General features: G+C 41.6%; 1 protein-coding gene across 1 annotated transcript in view; it reads right to left on the reverse strand.

Moving 5' to 3' along the window:
• Window positions 1-2884: 2884 nt before the first annotated feature.
• Window positions 2885-16995, reverse strand: part of ATP6V0D1 (ATPase H+ transporting V0 subunit d1) — a 133304-nt gene continuing 119193 nt past the window's right edge. Inside the window, exons 7-8 of the mRNA XM_073605424.1 lie at window positions 15756-15833; window positions 2885-8039 (exon numbers count right to left, since the gene is read on the reverse strand). Of these exons, the coding sequence (XP_073461525.1) occupies window positions 7878-8039; window positions 15756-15833 (240 nt within the window). The 3' untranslated portion in view covers window positions 2885-7877. The remainder of the gene's footprint in view (window positions 8040-15755; window positions 15834-16995) is intronic.

Consider the following 16995-nt stretch of genomic DNA (forward strand, 5'->3'; position numbering starts at 1 on the left):
AACAGTGATATGCGCCTCCTCTGAATTGTGGCATTTAGCAATAGTTATTTATAATTGGATATCTTGATACAGTATTTATACCTAGTTCTAAAAGTGTATTTAAATCCAAGAACAAAAATGTAATATTTTGCAGCTTACTAGTCCCCAGATGTTGTGGCTGCATTTTTTTTCCCCCTTATTCTCACCTGGTGATCCTGTCAGTAACACTCTTCTTGTCCTAGGGTGACAATGCTCATTCACCCTAGGCCAGAAAAATTGTTAGAACTACAGAACACCTCCTCCTTATCTCCATAACATGGGGGGGGGGGGGCTGGAGTTGACACAGAAAACTGGCAACAATCCTAACTGATAACAGCATGGGCAGAAAACACAGGAATTCAGTTTAAAAGATGACTTCTGCTAGAATCAACAAGCTCATTTTTCTTGTTATTGAACAGATATAACAAAAAGCTTTTAATGGCATATTTAACAGACCAAAAGAGAGCAAATATAAGAAGCTCATTGGGCTCAGTGTACTTACACTTTAATTTTGTCTTTTTTAAATTCTACTTTAAAGGCTCAGTCCACACATAACTGATGTATAAAATTTAGGTAAGCTTCTTTTGATCTTTGAAATATACCATTTAACCTCTTCCTGCTGGTGGTACGGATATACGTGGCCTCTCGGAGGGTGGCTTTGAAAACACATTACTGTGCTGAGCGCGCGCTCGCGGTGGGTATCGGAAAGCTCCTGATGCATACTTGCGATTAGGAGCTTTCCAATCATGTGACTGTTGTGTCTGAAAATCACATGATCAGAATGCCCACCTCTGCGTCCTGGCATTTGGAACCTCTTAAAGGGCGGCAGGAAGGGTTTAAAGCCTTTTGGTCTATGTTTGATCAGTGCCAAAAAACACCTATTAACAGGACATGAAATATCTGCTGAATGGTTATCAGTTTGCATTGTTCTTAGTTCTCTTTTTACTCCACTGAACACCTCCCCCACCTGTGTCATGTGGATGAGGAGTAAGAGAGGTTCTCTGTAGACATGGCCTAAGGTGACAATGCTGCTCCTCCATAGATACAGTACCCTAGGACAAGAAATGTGGTACTGGCAGGATCACCAGGTGAAAATAAAGGAAGAAAATGCAGGAAACTGAAGACTACACCAAAGTCCGATGCAATATATTACATTTTTTTCTTAGGTGTCATTGCACTTTATTTTTTTGGTAAATAAAAGCAAGTGAACTACCTGACAGTTTCTTATATCTCTATTAGCGAGATCTGTGAGACGTTCTGATAAAGCCCTTTGTTTAATAGAATGGGATATGATCACACTTCAGTGGGGACAGAGTACAAGGTACACGATGGTTTGAGAGTTGTAAGCTTCTAAGTTATATTCATCAGAACATAAATATAGAACTACCTAGCATACCTATACAGATCGGTTATATAGAAAAGCTACATGGGTGTGTTGCATGTGCGTTTGTTTACTCCGTGTACGCATGTTGGAATAGCATTGACAATGTTTGGCGATACATCACCACTTGCATACACATTGCTGTAGTGTGCACGAATATTCATATTAATGAGAACAGCATGAATGTGGCCTTCAAAAATGTGAGACTGGAAAATAAAAAGTAGCTAAAAATCAAATTGGAACATTCTATTAAAATAATTTCAAATATTCAGTTCAGTAATTTGAAAGATCGATAGCTGGAAAGCATAATTAGTTTGCCCTTGTCTTCGTTTCAAACTGGATCTAGATTGGCCATAGTAAATAACGGAAAAATGTTAACAAATCCTTATTGTAATTTTCCTTTCCTGATTAACTCCATGGCAGCATACAAATCGGTAGACTCTGCTCTGCCCTCATTCCTATCCCATAGGGTCTCTCTCCCATAAATTGAGAGGCTGATCCAGTATCTGACGATCTGCAAAGCCCTGAGGGAGAACGTAACTGTCAGATTCTGCCTCGCTGTTGCGGGGCGGGTTTTCAATGTATTGAAGGGCGCGTGTTTCTGTCTGTTGCCGGGCAGGTTCAGTGCGTTGAATGGTGGGTTTTCACTGTAAGGGCGGGTTGCAACACACATAAAACCAGCCCTTCAACACACCCAAAACCTGCCCACAACAGTGAGGCAGAATCTGATAATTATGTTCTCCCTCTGCGCTTTGCAGATCGTCGGATACTGCCTCCGACCATCTGCACATGTGCAGTGTTCAAGTCAACGTATCAGCTGGAGTGATATTGTGTACTGCGCATGCGCAGACCCATCGGAGGCATTATCCGACGGGAGGCATTATTCGATAGAACACCAGCTTTTTTTCAGGGGGTCATAACTGAAAAAGGTCTACCGACTGGCTTCCAATCAGAACTCTCAGTCAATGGCTGAGAGCGTTGACCAGAGTGTTCTGGCGGGGGGGAGCGTCCCGTCAGAACACAATAACATAGCATGGGAGACCGCTGAACTAACATCAGATTGTTAGCACTGGGCTCCGGGATAAACACAGATGCCTTGGGACTCAGGTACTCTCATGGGGCTCCCTACTGGCCCCGGGCCCTCAGGCCGTGCCCAAGTGCCCTAATGGTCAGTCTGCCCCTGCTGTACACTCTTATTGGTTTCACTAGAATTTCTCCTAGTCAATATGACTAACCACTCACATTTCCGTTGTTTTCTAACCTTTTTTTAAAAAAATGAAAGACTTGAGATAAAAATTGTTGCTACATATAGCACAGTTAGTTTTGATATTGCACTTTCACACATTTGGCCTGTCGTGGGGAGCTGGTCAAGGAGACAGCACAGTTCAGACCTAACCAGCAACTAAAATGTGATACACAACCGTCTTTAAACCCAGCTAGAAGAAGCCAATACAATTATTAGAAATGATCAATTGGCAATGCTAATTCTGTGTTTGTATCCAGTTAATCAATTTATTACCATATACATAAAGATATATATTTATTTATACAGTGTCATATTTTAGGCAAAATCCATCCACTTACATAAAGAATTTATAGTAAAACATATGAATTGCACAAATACAGAAAATCAGCCAACATTTTTCCAAGAAATATCTATTCCTTAACACTGACATGAAGGAAAATGTAAAATGTCACTCTGGAGGTGCCCAGCCAGGGAATGTGGTCACATAATGAGACACTAAAACATGGCTGTATAATAGCATTTCTAAAATAAAACATATGTATTTCCATATAACTGATCAAATCACATCCCTACAGACAATTCGGGTTAATCATTCCTTAGACATTTAGGGGTGTGGAAAAAATTGCGAAGCCATTTGTCAAGCAAAACTGCTGTTACATTTGTTCTAGACGAATGGGACAAAAATCAAATGTTCTCCTATTTCCTCTACAGGTCAAATGGTATTTATCAATTACAGCATTATGGCCACTAGATGGAGCTGATGATTGTACTCACTTCGTAACATCTTCAGCTCCATCTAGTGGCCAAAATGCAATATTTTCCCAAACCACTCGATTTTTTCCCCTTTTGCACAAAATGTATGTACCATCAGCTTCACTAGACAAAAAGCTATGCAAAAAAAATTTAAAACACCCCCCTTAAAGTAGTACAGAAAACATATACTAATTAAGAGCCAAAACACATTATGGAAATAGTTGCCAGACACAAAAAGAACAAAATGTCTTTGCAGGCTCCAAACCTCAAGCAAACTCTAGCTTGTAGAGGTAGCTGGGATTTGTTCTCTCTCTGCATCTGAGGTCACGACAACCTGGTAGGTAGGATTTGTGCAATCTGCCCCTGAGCAGACTGGAAGTTACAGCACACTATATAAACACCCATAAAAGGTGGTTTTAGTGGTTGTATTCATATCTGGCTGGGAGTGACATTTTTATTTCTGTAAACCACCTGCTATGATACAGTGATAAAGGTACAACATAACACAAGAAATAGGTTTCTATTCTAAAAAGGACCACAATGAACAAGCTTTAGGACAAATATCATTTATACCGAGTTCACATCCTCCACAGGGTATTCTTCATCTGTGAACATTCACAAGCCCAAAATTCACTGCTGACTTTTCACCCGGTTCTTTATTGCCATACTAATGGTCTGTGCTGTGTCAGAGGTACGGATGGTGATGAATCAAATAGAAAGGTAGAGTGTCCGAGCAACCAATCATTATTAATCTATTTTCTATGCAGGCAGGACAGTGTAGACAGGGCTCATTCACACCATGCTTGTTGAACTGCACTGATATTTAACCAACGCAGGCTCAATGCAAGGATATTCTATGTGGCATGTTCACCCCATACATATGCGGTGGTATGCATGTTGTAAAAATGCAGCATGTATGCACTTTACGCAGCGCAACTCACCGCACTTCATGCGGTCAATTTTATTTATCTTAATGAGGTGTCACAAAATAACAGTGTGATGGATTGCACCGCCTCAACACAACATACATCAGTGTAGATACGTTTTATGTTCAGTCTGGTGGGAATGAGCCCTAAAGAGAACCAGTCTAAAGGGTCGCCAAGGGAGCTGTGTACAGCGGCATAACCCAATCCTGCTGTGTTGCCTTTGCCTAAAAGATGATGGGATGAAAGTGTGAAGGATGAGATCGCCAAAAGTGATCTTTAAAAATTTAAAAAAGTGAATGTACTTTTTTTTTAACAAACAGGTTTATACTGCTCTGTGCAATGGAATTGGATAAAGCGGGCCCAAACCTCCTCTTCTCGGGTCTCCTGTCAACACTCCTAGCCCCTGAGGAAATTGGCACTCGTGTGGGTTCGCTCAAGTCTCGCTGTCTGTATATAGTGGGACTCAGCCCCGCCCCCCATCACTGGCTTTGATAGACAGCAGCATTAGCCAATAAAGTCAGTAAGACCCGGAAGTGAGGGGAGAGAAAGGCTGCAAATGTGCATAGAGCTGGATCGAGAGCTCAGGTAAGTAAAGGCGTATTTGGGGGGGGCACGACGGGACAACACAAAATTCAGGCTAGTTTTATAACCCGTGTCGGAGAACTTGTCAGGAGTTATCATGCTGATAACAGAGGAACGGAGCAAGAGAAAGCCACTGGACTCGGGGCTTTGAAGAGAGATAAAGAGATAAGAAAACACTGCAGATATATGAGCCCAGCTCAAATTTCAGGAATCAGGTTTACATCCACTTTAAAAAGGTAAAAATGTTTAGGCTTTCTAACCATTTTAATCATCATAAAAATTCAGAAGGTACAGAAGACGCATTTTGGGGGACTCACAAATCCTTCATCAGGGCTAAGAAACTAAATAACGAAAAACAATATCATATATAAATCTAGAAGTAGCCAGGTGAAGTGTACATCAATGAACAGTGTAATAACATGTGCTTACATTTATTCATAGATATTGTTTTACATTATTCTGTTTTACAGCCCTAATAAAAGGGATATGTCACCCCCCCCCCCCCCCCAAAAAAAAAAAAACAGTGGTACCTACTGATTTTTTTATAAAATGTCAATAATTCTTTACTGGACCGTTAAAGATTTGTCGTGCTCTCATCCTTCTCACTTTCATTGGATCGTTTCGGGGACCCATAGGGCTACCCTGTTTGTTAGAGAGCAGCCTCTCAAGACTAATATTTGCATCAGATCACACTTATCTTTGGGTCCAACGCTCCTTTCACTACCTGCTTTATACAAAAGGTTATGGGGCAAAAAAAAAAAAAACCCTGAAAAATGAGGCGGCCTCAATTCTTGTCTTGGTACTGCAATGCCACCACCCGGCAGTAGCATTGGCCCCACTTTTTTTCCCCATGGCCCCCTGGCAGCTGGGAACACAGAGAGATCAGGCTGCACCAGTGTTCACAGGACACTTCATATTCGTAAACTGGCTACTATGAGTAACACTTTTACCTTTTGATCCAGGTTATATCAACAAACTTGTATAGAAGCAGTGAGGGGTGGTAACAGAGGTCTATACAAGAGTGGATTCTCACATCCATACAGCACACATAGTATCACAATATACTATAACTTTATATTACTTATTTCTTAGGAAGGTTAAAGGAGAACTCCATCTGGGATAAAATAAACCAGCAAACCTACATACTATCACATTAAATTTTCATGTCATGAGCTGTACAAAACCTGATCTGTACTGAAAATTGAGGTTACTATTTACCGAATAGCATGGAGATATGGGGACAGCTATTGTTGGCTCAGACTGCATTGTGTACAATGCAGTTTGCCCCATTTATTTGCAAGTTGCTTTTATTTGCTGCTGCAGGCCCCCAAACTGTGTACAATATAAATGTCTTTAAAAATGTTAAATGACAAACAGATAATTCAAGAAAACCGATATTTATACGTAATTACTGATTTTTTTTTTTTTTTTTCCAGAAATTCTCTTTTAGCAATTTCTTTAAAAGACCAATAACCCTAAAAACACTGGCCAACCAAAACCAAAGAGCTTCATTAACAGCTATCACAATTATATATTTAATTGTTTTGGAAATCTATCCGAATCATGTATATCTCAGCTAAAGTTCTCATCAGAGGGAAGATATTATTTGACGCACAGGTGATATTTTGTACCTACTCTGCCAGTGTTTCTCCAATCCAAAATGGCAGATTACCAGGAATATATCAGTACGCTCAAAGCAAATAAATATGTTAAATAAAACCGGTTTTGTACAGACACTGGTATATTTCATTTAGAATGAATACAGATGAAGTTTATTTGCATTTTTTTAAATGGCTAAGCAGCTCCAGGGACATAACTTGCCTCTAATGAAGGGTGTCTCTTGTCCAGTTGGGCTGCTGCATAATGTAGAATTCTTCTCTGCACAGTGCTGATCTTTCACCTGCCTCCTCTATTCACAAAACACAATTCTTTACCAGAATGCAAAGCTTTCTGTGAAAATGGGCATGGCCAAGGTGAATGACAAGTTCCGCCTCCTCCAATTACAGTACATGTTGCATTCTGGGAAAAAATACTGAAAGTTATGTGAATGGAGGAGGCTGGCGAGCGGTACAACTTTTTCACACTCTCAGCAGCTGATGTTAAATCTAGTAGGCCGGAAGATCAGCGCCGTGGGGAGGACCTGGTAACAGCGGGGAGAAGATTTTACTACTATAAAGCAGCCAGACAGACATAGGACACACTTTATTACAGGAAAGATATGTCCCTCGTGTTGTATAGCACTTTAATGCAACTACAGTAGCACTGTAAGCAACTTTTTTTTTTATATTGAATAGAGTACGGGAGGGTTATAACTCCTGACAGTTTTTTTTTTGCCATCTGTGTCCCATTGAGGGAGATATACCTTCACTTCCTGTCCCATAGCCAAACAGGAAGTGAGAAGAAATCCCTGCAAATTAAGTGAATCCCTTGGTGCTCCCAGGTCACCAGAACTAGTGTCCCCATATGAAGGTTTTCCCGTTGTTACTTTTCTGGAGACAACCCAAAATTTGTGATTTTCTTTTACTTTCACTTTCAATGATAATTGTAAACAGGACAAATGGAGAGGCTCAATCTCCCTAATAGGGGCAAAGACAGCAATACAAACCTAATAGGTGTTTTAATCCATCTCCACTCCACCCAAAAAAAAAAAAGTGTTGCCTTTAAACTTCAGCTTTAATGCTATTAGTAGATATTCCACATAAAAAAAGTAACAAGTCTTGCTGTAGGATTCATGGCCCTTTAATTCCTTACAGCCAGATGGAAGGCATTGTAGGAACTGAGTAGATCTACTATTGATTAACAGCTATAAATTAAAAGGAAACCTCCACATGATCAGTTATATAAAGCCTTCTGAATCTTTACATCTCATGTCACATCCAGTCTACGGATTTTTTTTCAGCCTGTAAGGCAAAGGAAATGTCTGCAGGGGAGGAGGAGAACCTGGTAGATGAACTATGGTAGGAATACCCCTCTAGAAGATAGGAATGTAGTTGTCAATCTTGGCTCGGTGCCTCTGGGCGATACACTCTGCGATCCATACGATATTTCGGCACTCCTGCTCCTTTAGCTTTACAAAGGCATAAAATACCCCAAAGTGGAACTGGTTTATAAAGGCCAGCTTATTTAATTTCACCTGTGAACAGAAAGATGGCTGTCAGTATATACAATAGAAAATTTTCAACTAATGCACCCAATTATAGACAAGGCAGTGAAAGAACCATTTTGCTGGATCACAGGCTGATCAAGCTTGACCAATTTTTTCATTTTTCACACGCACGCTAAAATGCCTCTTTTTGACATGAAATATTACTTAAAGTAGTTGTGAAGGCTCAAGGTTTTTGTCCCCATAGCAAGAGGCTTGCCATGGGGGCACCCAAGCAGGCTCGCTCCCGAGCAGCTGCTCAGCGTTTCCATTCACACACACAGAGTGTGTCTCAGACCCGCCCCCGCTCTCTCCTCATTGGCTCACTATCTGTGATTGATAGAAGCGAGAGCCAATGGCTACCGCTGCGGTCTCAGCCAATGAGGAGGAAGACCTGGGAGAGCCAAGGCTCTTGTGCACATCGCTGGATTGATGGCACTAGGCAGGAGAGAGGGGCCAGGAGTGCCGGCAGGGGACCCGAGAGGAGGAGGATCAGGGCTGCTCTGTGCAAAACCACTACACAGAGCAGGTAAGTATGACAAATATGTTATTTATAAAAAACAAAACAAACCTTTATTATCACTTTAAAGCTGATGTTTATTCTGATTATATTTTTTCTGATACCTCTTTTTCCCCATTATCAACATGTTTTTTATTTTTTTTTTAATTTAAACCTTTACGATTTCATAAAAAATTTTTTAGACCCAGTAATTCCATCACTAGGCCAACTTGATTCTCTATAAATAGTTTCCTGATAACCTCACAGCAACCTGCATTATTACCCAAGAGCTTTCAGTGCTGATATAAGCAGTGGGATGACTCTAAAGAGGAGTTATGCAAATATCAAAATGATTTGATGGGTGGATGTCAGTCTGGAGAAGTGGGCCGGCGGGATGCAGACTACTCCAGTAACACCCACATGTGAAAGAACTGAGATCCAATGAAAGAAAAGGAGGGGCCAGGGACAGTAAGACTGGAGAGGAAAGAGCAAGATGATGCTGGATGTCTTTCAGCCAGGAAATGAGGTGGGCTGTATCTGACTTACTGCAGCTTTGAAGGCACATAGTGCAACACTGAATGTAAGGCTGGAGTTTAGCTTTACTGTGGTAGTAAACTCTGTTCTACCACTTGTACCTACAGGCAAGCCTATAGTAAAGCTTACCTGTAGGTACTGTGAATATCTCCTAAACTTGCACAGTTTAGGAGATATTCTGAGTGCATGCAGCTAGTGGATGCGCTCTGAAGGTCCGGCATACAGTGCCGGAACGGCGGCTCCCATACGCATGCGATGGAGTGACATAATCGCGCCCCTGGCCACTCATGTAGCCGGAGGACGCAAACCCAGAAGGAAGACCAGGTGAAGATGTCAGTTTCAGCAGTGACAGCGCTGGAGGGCTTCGTTCTAATGTAAGTCTCTCATAATGTGCTAGTATGCGATGCAGGGAAATGTATTTATTAAATAATAAATGCACATCTTTTAAGGCTGTCAGTACTTGTAGTCCTTACATTCATAGAACCCTGGATGGGTGGAGCCCCGCATGGCTGGGTTTTTTTTTAAAATTGTGACAGCGAGTGCGAAGAGAGGAGCCCCCGCTTACCATCACATCGGGGGATCCGGGGGCTGCTGCAACAGTAACATATTACACCCTGATTATGTCACGAAAGGTGAATTTATCTCCTTTAAAACCTCAAAACAACAGATATATATTTCTAAGCAAAGACCTGTAGAACAATATGATGGCAGTTGCAATTTTATATATCACAATATTTGTGTAACAGTTTATCAAATCTATATTATTTTAGTGCATGATATTGATACTGCTAAGCCTCAAAATTGCATGTGTCTGCAAAACAGTGACAAAGTGCAATATCCATAAAAGCTCATCAATTTGCAGTTTATCAAAAATGTAATGCCTATATAATTTTTTTATCTATTCCAGCTGTTCGCTTTTTTACACCTTGTAACAACACCCCGAGTATGAAAGGGGTTAAAGTCGTTTAGGACATTCCATACCCGAACACAAAGGCAGCTACCGAGCACTCCAATCAGCCGAACAAGAAACCCATACAAATAACTTTCCCCAAGTACAAGACAAGGCTCTGTATTGAGGGTCAAGCAGGAATGCATCTTTATTTTGAGATCTCACACATAATATATATACAGCAGGATGAAAATACAACCTCTCACCAGAAACCTAATTAACATGAGCTAATTATCTAATCCTTTAGACAGCCTAGGTGACTCAGAGACATGACCTTTAGGACAGACTTCACGTCTCCTAGCTCACCGACTATACAATACACATTATCATACATCTCAACACAGAACTCCTTCATACAATTGCAGGGTTAAGTAGCCCAGACAACAATGGCTGAAAGAGAAGTCACACTAGACTCATTTACATTATAGAAGACAACAGACGGGTGGCTGGAGTTGATGACATTAGCATCTAACAGTATGTGTCCCAACAGTATGAATCAGTCACTATTTGTAATATGGCATATCCAGGGTCCCCAGAGTCTGTGTGTCTTGGGGGACATGGACCTGAATCTAAAGTAACGCCACCTCAAGGATCCCCAGGCATACAGCTCACAAAGAGCACCATTCCCTCAAATGCCAGGGCCCATAATAGGTAGGCAAGAGGCTAGCATTCAGTCCCCTCCAAAAGCCTCTGTCCCGGCTAGGTCTGTCACACACCTCATTAATGCTGTGCCATACTAACTGCAGCTGCAGTAAAAGGGTTTCTGTATTTGATAGATTGAGTCACCTGACATTTTAGATGGAGCCACCTGACATTTTCTTTGATCTTGTGGGGACTCAATTATTGAGATCACTACACCTAAGTTTCAGGGTTTAAATATTTGCTGCATCCATTATCTGTTGGATTTTACACTGTATTGTATTCTGTAAAATGTGACAGAAGATGCTGGAACGTCCAAGATTCTCACATGGAGAAGTTCTGCTTAGTAAGACAATCATTGTGATAAGTCCTATTTATCTATATGTGAACCTATTCAAATATGTTAAAGACCACCAAGACAGTGCTTACAGTTTTTGTGCTGGACCTGGCACAGGCACTCGCCAAAAGAGGCAACTATGCCTGCTATTTCTGCCCCCCTGCTCCATTCATAGAAACTGTACTATTGCTTCCCTGTAAAAAAAAATGCCCCATAAATGGAGGCAGTGGAGTCTTCATTCATCCACCCATCCTCCATTCATAGATCCCTTTTAAATGCAGAAAGTGCTAATATAAGCTTTTATGAAAAGTGGTGGGGAGAAGAGTGGGCATAGCACTCTCAACAAGTACATATGACAAGTTCAAAGGCTTGTATTAACCCCCATGGCACCAGAAGACCAAAGTTAAAAGGGGTATGGGGGAGACGAGGGACTGAATATTGCACCGGACAGAGCACCACCAGCACATGGGACACTTCTCATTCAATGGAAATCCTGTCCCTTGTGTAAACTTTAGCTTAAAACATTGATCATAAGTTTTTTAAGAGCTTTCTTCAAACATCTTGTTCTCTTTTTTTTCAAAAAAGGAGCACAAACATTAAGCCTATATCTTGTGTTTGATCAAATAAAACAGCACAGTTTAATTGCACTGAAATTTGGCACAGACTCAAGGACCATATCAACCTGTAAATGTTTTATGCATAAAGACTGGTCTCGGTCAGCACTTTAATTAATGGAAAGACACAATATCTACTTACTAGCAAAAACCAGTTCAAAGCCACTAAAATCTTGGCAAGGCAACTTCCCCCTTGGCACAACATGTTGCCATTTTATTATGCGTAAGGATTTTGGCAATGACTCAAGTTCACGAGGAGGATAAACGTTTCTACCGTGTACATTAAATATACCATTTATAGCTTAACACAAAGAAATCCAATGCTGCAACTGTCTAGTTTGGATATGCTTATTTCAAAAGAAGACTGTCTGCATTTAACACCACATACATAAAGACATGTTAAAGTGGTTGTAAGGGTAGAAGGTTTTTACCTTAATCTCCGCATTAGGGTAAAAACCCTTCTGTGCTCAGCATACCTCCAAGTCCTTCCCTAAATACTTAGAAAGGGTTCCTTGCAGTTTAAGGACACTTACTCAGAAGGTTTGCCTTATCAAAGTTATGGCAACAAAAAAGGCAACCTTATAGGTTCAAAGGGTGTATTTTAAAGAACCAACAGAACAAGGATAAGATCTCAGAGTCCTTGGGGAACATACAGGAGGAACAATGTGAGCGTTAGCCTGTACAAAGGACCTCATTAAGAAGTGAGATGCAAGTGGTCTCTGAAAAACAACCACTAAATCCAAGGATTGACCATTCATGACGATATTTCAGGCCAAACACGGATCCAGACTAGACTGGAGAAAAGACAGGATTTGTTCATTGGAGACCTTCCTGGGATACAATTTCCTGGTCTTGCATGGTAAGAAATGCACTTTCCAAATGCAAGGGTAGATTTTGCTAGAAGTCGATTTTCCAGCTTACAAGAGCAGAAGGATGACCAAATATGATAGGCCCCGGTCTCTTAAGGCCTGGGCTCCAACAGCCAAGTCGGTAAAGGCAGTGACTGTTAAGCAGTGTAGCAAACCATCCCTTGGGAGAGAAGATCTGAATGATCTAGGAGGGCCCACAGAAAATCTACTGGGATATCTGAGTAACATGTCCTTTTGAGCTAGTTTTGTGTGATGCGAATCACCAGAATCACCCCAATCTCAATCATGTAGAATAGGAAAGGAAAGACATAGATCGGGTTGAACTAGTGGTTGAACCACATAGTGACCAAAGTATTCACTTTGAGGGCTATAGGACCCCTGGTTCTGGAGATAAACTTGCTCAGTTCACATCCACATCCGGGGTTCCCCACCTGTGACAGAGGTCTTGAAACGCCTTGAGGTAAAGAGACTGTATTCTGGAGTCCAGACATCGATTACTGAGGAGGACTGCCTGCCAGTTTTCCACCCCTGGGATGTGCACGATGGTTAGGGATGGATGTGAAGTTTTGTCCAAGCCAGAATCAGATTTGCTTCTCTTTGAGATGAGTGACTTCTGGTTCCTCTTTGATGGCTGGATGTAAGTCACATGGCACTGTCCAACTGAATCCTGGATCAGATGACCTTGCAGACAAGAGGTCCAGCATTGAAGGGATAACTGAAATAACTGAGTCCAGATCAGGAGATGAGTTTCCTCTGGCAACAAAGTCCCTTGTCTTTTATGATACCAGTAGCAAACTTGTAACCCACCACGGCAAGCATGGCCCTGCCGGTCAGGTATATGGTGTGATTCATAGACTGCCCCCTACCACCCCAGGCTGCCAGAATGTTGAGTGTCAATGTGCTAGAGTTAAATGACTCTCATGCGTCAACGAAGGGTTCATTGGCTCCTGGAGTCTATGTAGGTGTAGACAGTCTGGAGTTTGTCCAGGGAAAGAAAAACATTGGGCAGGACCATGTCAAACAACAGGCCCAAATGTGATGAGAATGTTCCAGCACTGATTTCTGGAGATTTGGTATTCAACTGCATCAGGCACAATTGTCCTCATCCTCAGACTGTGCAGAAGCAACTGCAACCTCATCGAAATGAGAAACTCTGGAGGAAAGGGTGTGAAAGCATGCTGCCATGGATATCATGGGTGCAATTTTGCCCAAAAAAAAACGGACACAGTATCTAAAAATTCTTAAGAAGTGAAGGGGTTAAGGAAGACTCAGAGGAGTGCTGCTACTCAGGCAGGGGGCAGTGATCCAGGCTATAGGTGTGAGGTCCTATAGAGATAACACTGCAAGACCCCTGGCACTGTTAGCAGATCACAAGCTAGCCAGGCCCCAAGGACTGCTGCCCTGGCTCCTGGGACCACTGCTCTTGTGCTTATGATCTGCAATACTAGTAGCGTATTTGCTGCTGGAGCAGTATGGGTTAGTGTCATCTGTGACTACATCACTGGTCCAAGGCAGTAGGTAGCCCAGGTTCTGGATGCATTTGTAAAACTAAGGAAGTTGCAGAAGAGCTAGAACAAAGGAATATAGTTCCCCATGCTATCAGAGAAAATGGTGCACACATATGCAGGATGTCCACCATGGACGGGACTCACACAGAAGAGCCACATTAAAAAAATGGGCTTAGTTCTCCCATCCTGCCACCAGCTGTGTGACCAACTGTGTTCTGGCTACAGCTTAGTGCATTAAGTCCTTAGGCAGGAACCGGACTGTATGCACCAAAGCAGACTCCCTGAAAAAACACATGCAGAATGCCTAAGAGGTGGGATGGGTTTCCACCAGATGGGTGCACTGTGGCTCCCCTGGTCCTGTAAAGCACTTAGTCGCTGACTCAACATCTGAACAGAGGATCTGGACAGAAGCTCAATGTTAATCTATTGCAGGCAGATGTAAATGGACTTGCTTTACTATCTAAAGCCACAAAAAAGAAAAAAAAAGAAAAAAAAAGAAAAAAAGGTTTGTGTGATTTTCTGCTTTTTAAAAAAAATCTAAAACATGACAGATTGGAAGTAAAAGGATGTAAACAGACACAGATCTGTTTACATCTGCTGGCCCACAGACCCAATATGGGTCAGGCTTCATTCTGGAGGTAAAACCTTTAACAGCCATGGATGTCACAAAAGCCCTTGGGCCCTTACACTTGCCAAATTACTCAATATAATAATTTCTTTGGTTTAAGGAATGCTTTGACAAACTGACTTCACTGATTTTTCTAATTACTGAATGTTTATATTTCTAGAAAATGAGTAATAATGGCCAAATTAACTATTTTTGGGGAGTTCAACAATCATTTCTAATCGAACAATGATTTGAAATGATTTTTTATCATCTCCTATTGGCTCAGTTTCATAATAAAGATAAACGGTCTACTGAAGGTTCACATAAACATGGACTGAGCAATGGGAGTCAATTCTGGATGAAAACATGAATCCGATTGTCCTACACAAAAGAACATAAATCCATGGGTATCTTTTATGGAGCACAACAAGTTGTACTAGCTTTGAGAAAACACATAACCTCATACAAAAACCAACAAGCATTATGTACCGGATTAACAGAATGCGCAGCTGGCAACAAAACAATGACCAAAACTAAACAGTGTTTACATAGTAATCAGTGATGCTAAAGAACGTTTCCTTGATAAATATAACAGGAACCTCTTGAGCCTGTCTAAAGTCATTGCGTTGATTAAACCCTGCTGGAAAGAGGTATTAAACTTGTTCCCATGCCTACAGCAGTGTGGAGATTAAATTATAAAGGGGAGGTAATTAGCATATATAGCTCCAAGTCCTGAGGAGTCTGCCAGTGGTTCCTGACCTCTATACATTGCAGGTGTTAAAGACAAACTGCTTACAAATGATCAGAAATGTCACATAATACTTGGAGGGGGAAAAAAAGCCAGTCAGCAAAGCTGCAGATGGATAATTTTATACCGTGATAAAATGAAGCGAGGACCAAAAAAAGTTTTCTTAGCACAAAACCATATGTAAAAAGAGACATGATCTGAGGGCCAAACATAGAAAAAGCTTAAAATGTTCATCTGGATCTCATCAGTTTCTTTGTGCACTTAATGAAGAACCAGAAAGAGGTTTAAGTATGGCTCTGCCAAAACTTAATGGGCCTACCTCAACAGACGCAATGCTGCGTGTGCACAGCTGTGTGCTCCGAGGGGTAGGCTAGAGACATGGCTTTCCTCCGAATTTACTTACCTCATGTTCAAAGAACCTATCCTCCAGGGTTTTATCACCAGGATTGTTTCCTGCACCTTCAAACAGCAGTTTATACTCCTAATAGAAAAAAAAAGAGAGAAAGATTTTTAAAAAAGTATGGGATTTACGAGAGAGCGAGAGTGACAGAGAGAGAGTGACAGAGAGAGAGTGACAGAGAGAGAGTGACAGAGAGAGAGAGCTAGGAGAAAGGAGATGCAGGACGCTGATGAGCCATCTCTTTGTCACTCTGCTCTCTCCACCTATCAGTATGCAACTTGCACTAGAGCACGCTTAATTGGCTCCTTGCACTGCTTCTGCTACCCCTTCCCTGGGCTCTGCTGTAAAAACTGTACAGTAGCCTGCAAGAGGCTGATACCAAGTCAAATACAGGGGCACCTATACTGCTTCCATTAAAAAAAAAAAAAAACACACACACACACACACACACACACACACACACACTGACTTACGTAATAATTACAGAGTTTCAATAAGTTGTGCATTTTACATTTGTCTGGAGTTCAACTTTAAGGATGAAAACTGATTGTGAAACATTTGCAAAGGGTTTTCCCAAAAACAAAAATGCAGGTACTAAGTAGTTTTGCTATTGAACACTGTTAATTCTTGGAGTTCTACTTTAAGCTAACATTTAGACCAGTGTTTATCAAGCACTGACGCAAGTATCAGACCACTGGAACAGGAAAAGGTTTGACCGCACTTACAGGTTTGAAGCAAAAGTGAAGACTTTATTGAAGATAAAAAACATCAGACATCATGACATCAATGCAGAACTGGCAGACACCTCTGCCAGGTCTGCATTGATGTCATGATGTCTACCATGTTGTCTGATAATCTTTATCTTCAATAAAGTCTTCACTTTTTGCTTCAAACCGGTGAGTGTGGTCAAAACTTTTCCTATTCCAGTGGCTCCTATCCAGATTGCGGACTGGACCTACAACATGAGGTTGAAGCGTGGGATTGCTCTCACCTGGAGCGGCTTGGCTTTGCTTTCTACCCGATTAGACCCAGTTTGCCCTGGATCACAGTCATTATGAGTTGCCATGGTACGGATGGGCCGACAGCACCATGACAACCAATAATGCTCTAGCAGCAGGATAAATGACATAATTTCCTGCTATGGTGATGGAAGCTGGTTCTTCCACACCACGCCAACACATGACTCTGATCTAGGGCAGGTGGCATGAGAGCTGCCCCCAGCATGCAGGAGAAGACAGAAGTC

This window comes from Aquarana catesbeiana, linkage group LG11, assembly GCF_042186555.1.
Source record: "Aquarana catesbeiana isolate 2022-GZ linkage group LG11, ASM4218655v1, whole genome shotgun sequence".
Lineage (NCBI taxonomy): Eukaryota > Metazoa > Chordata > Amphibia > Anura > Ranidae > Aquarana > Aquarana catesbeiana.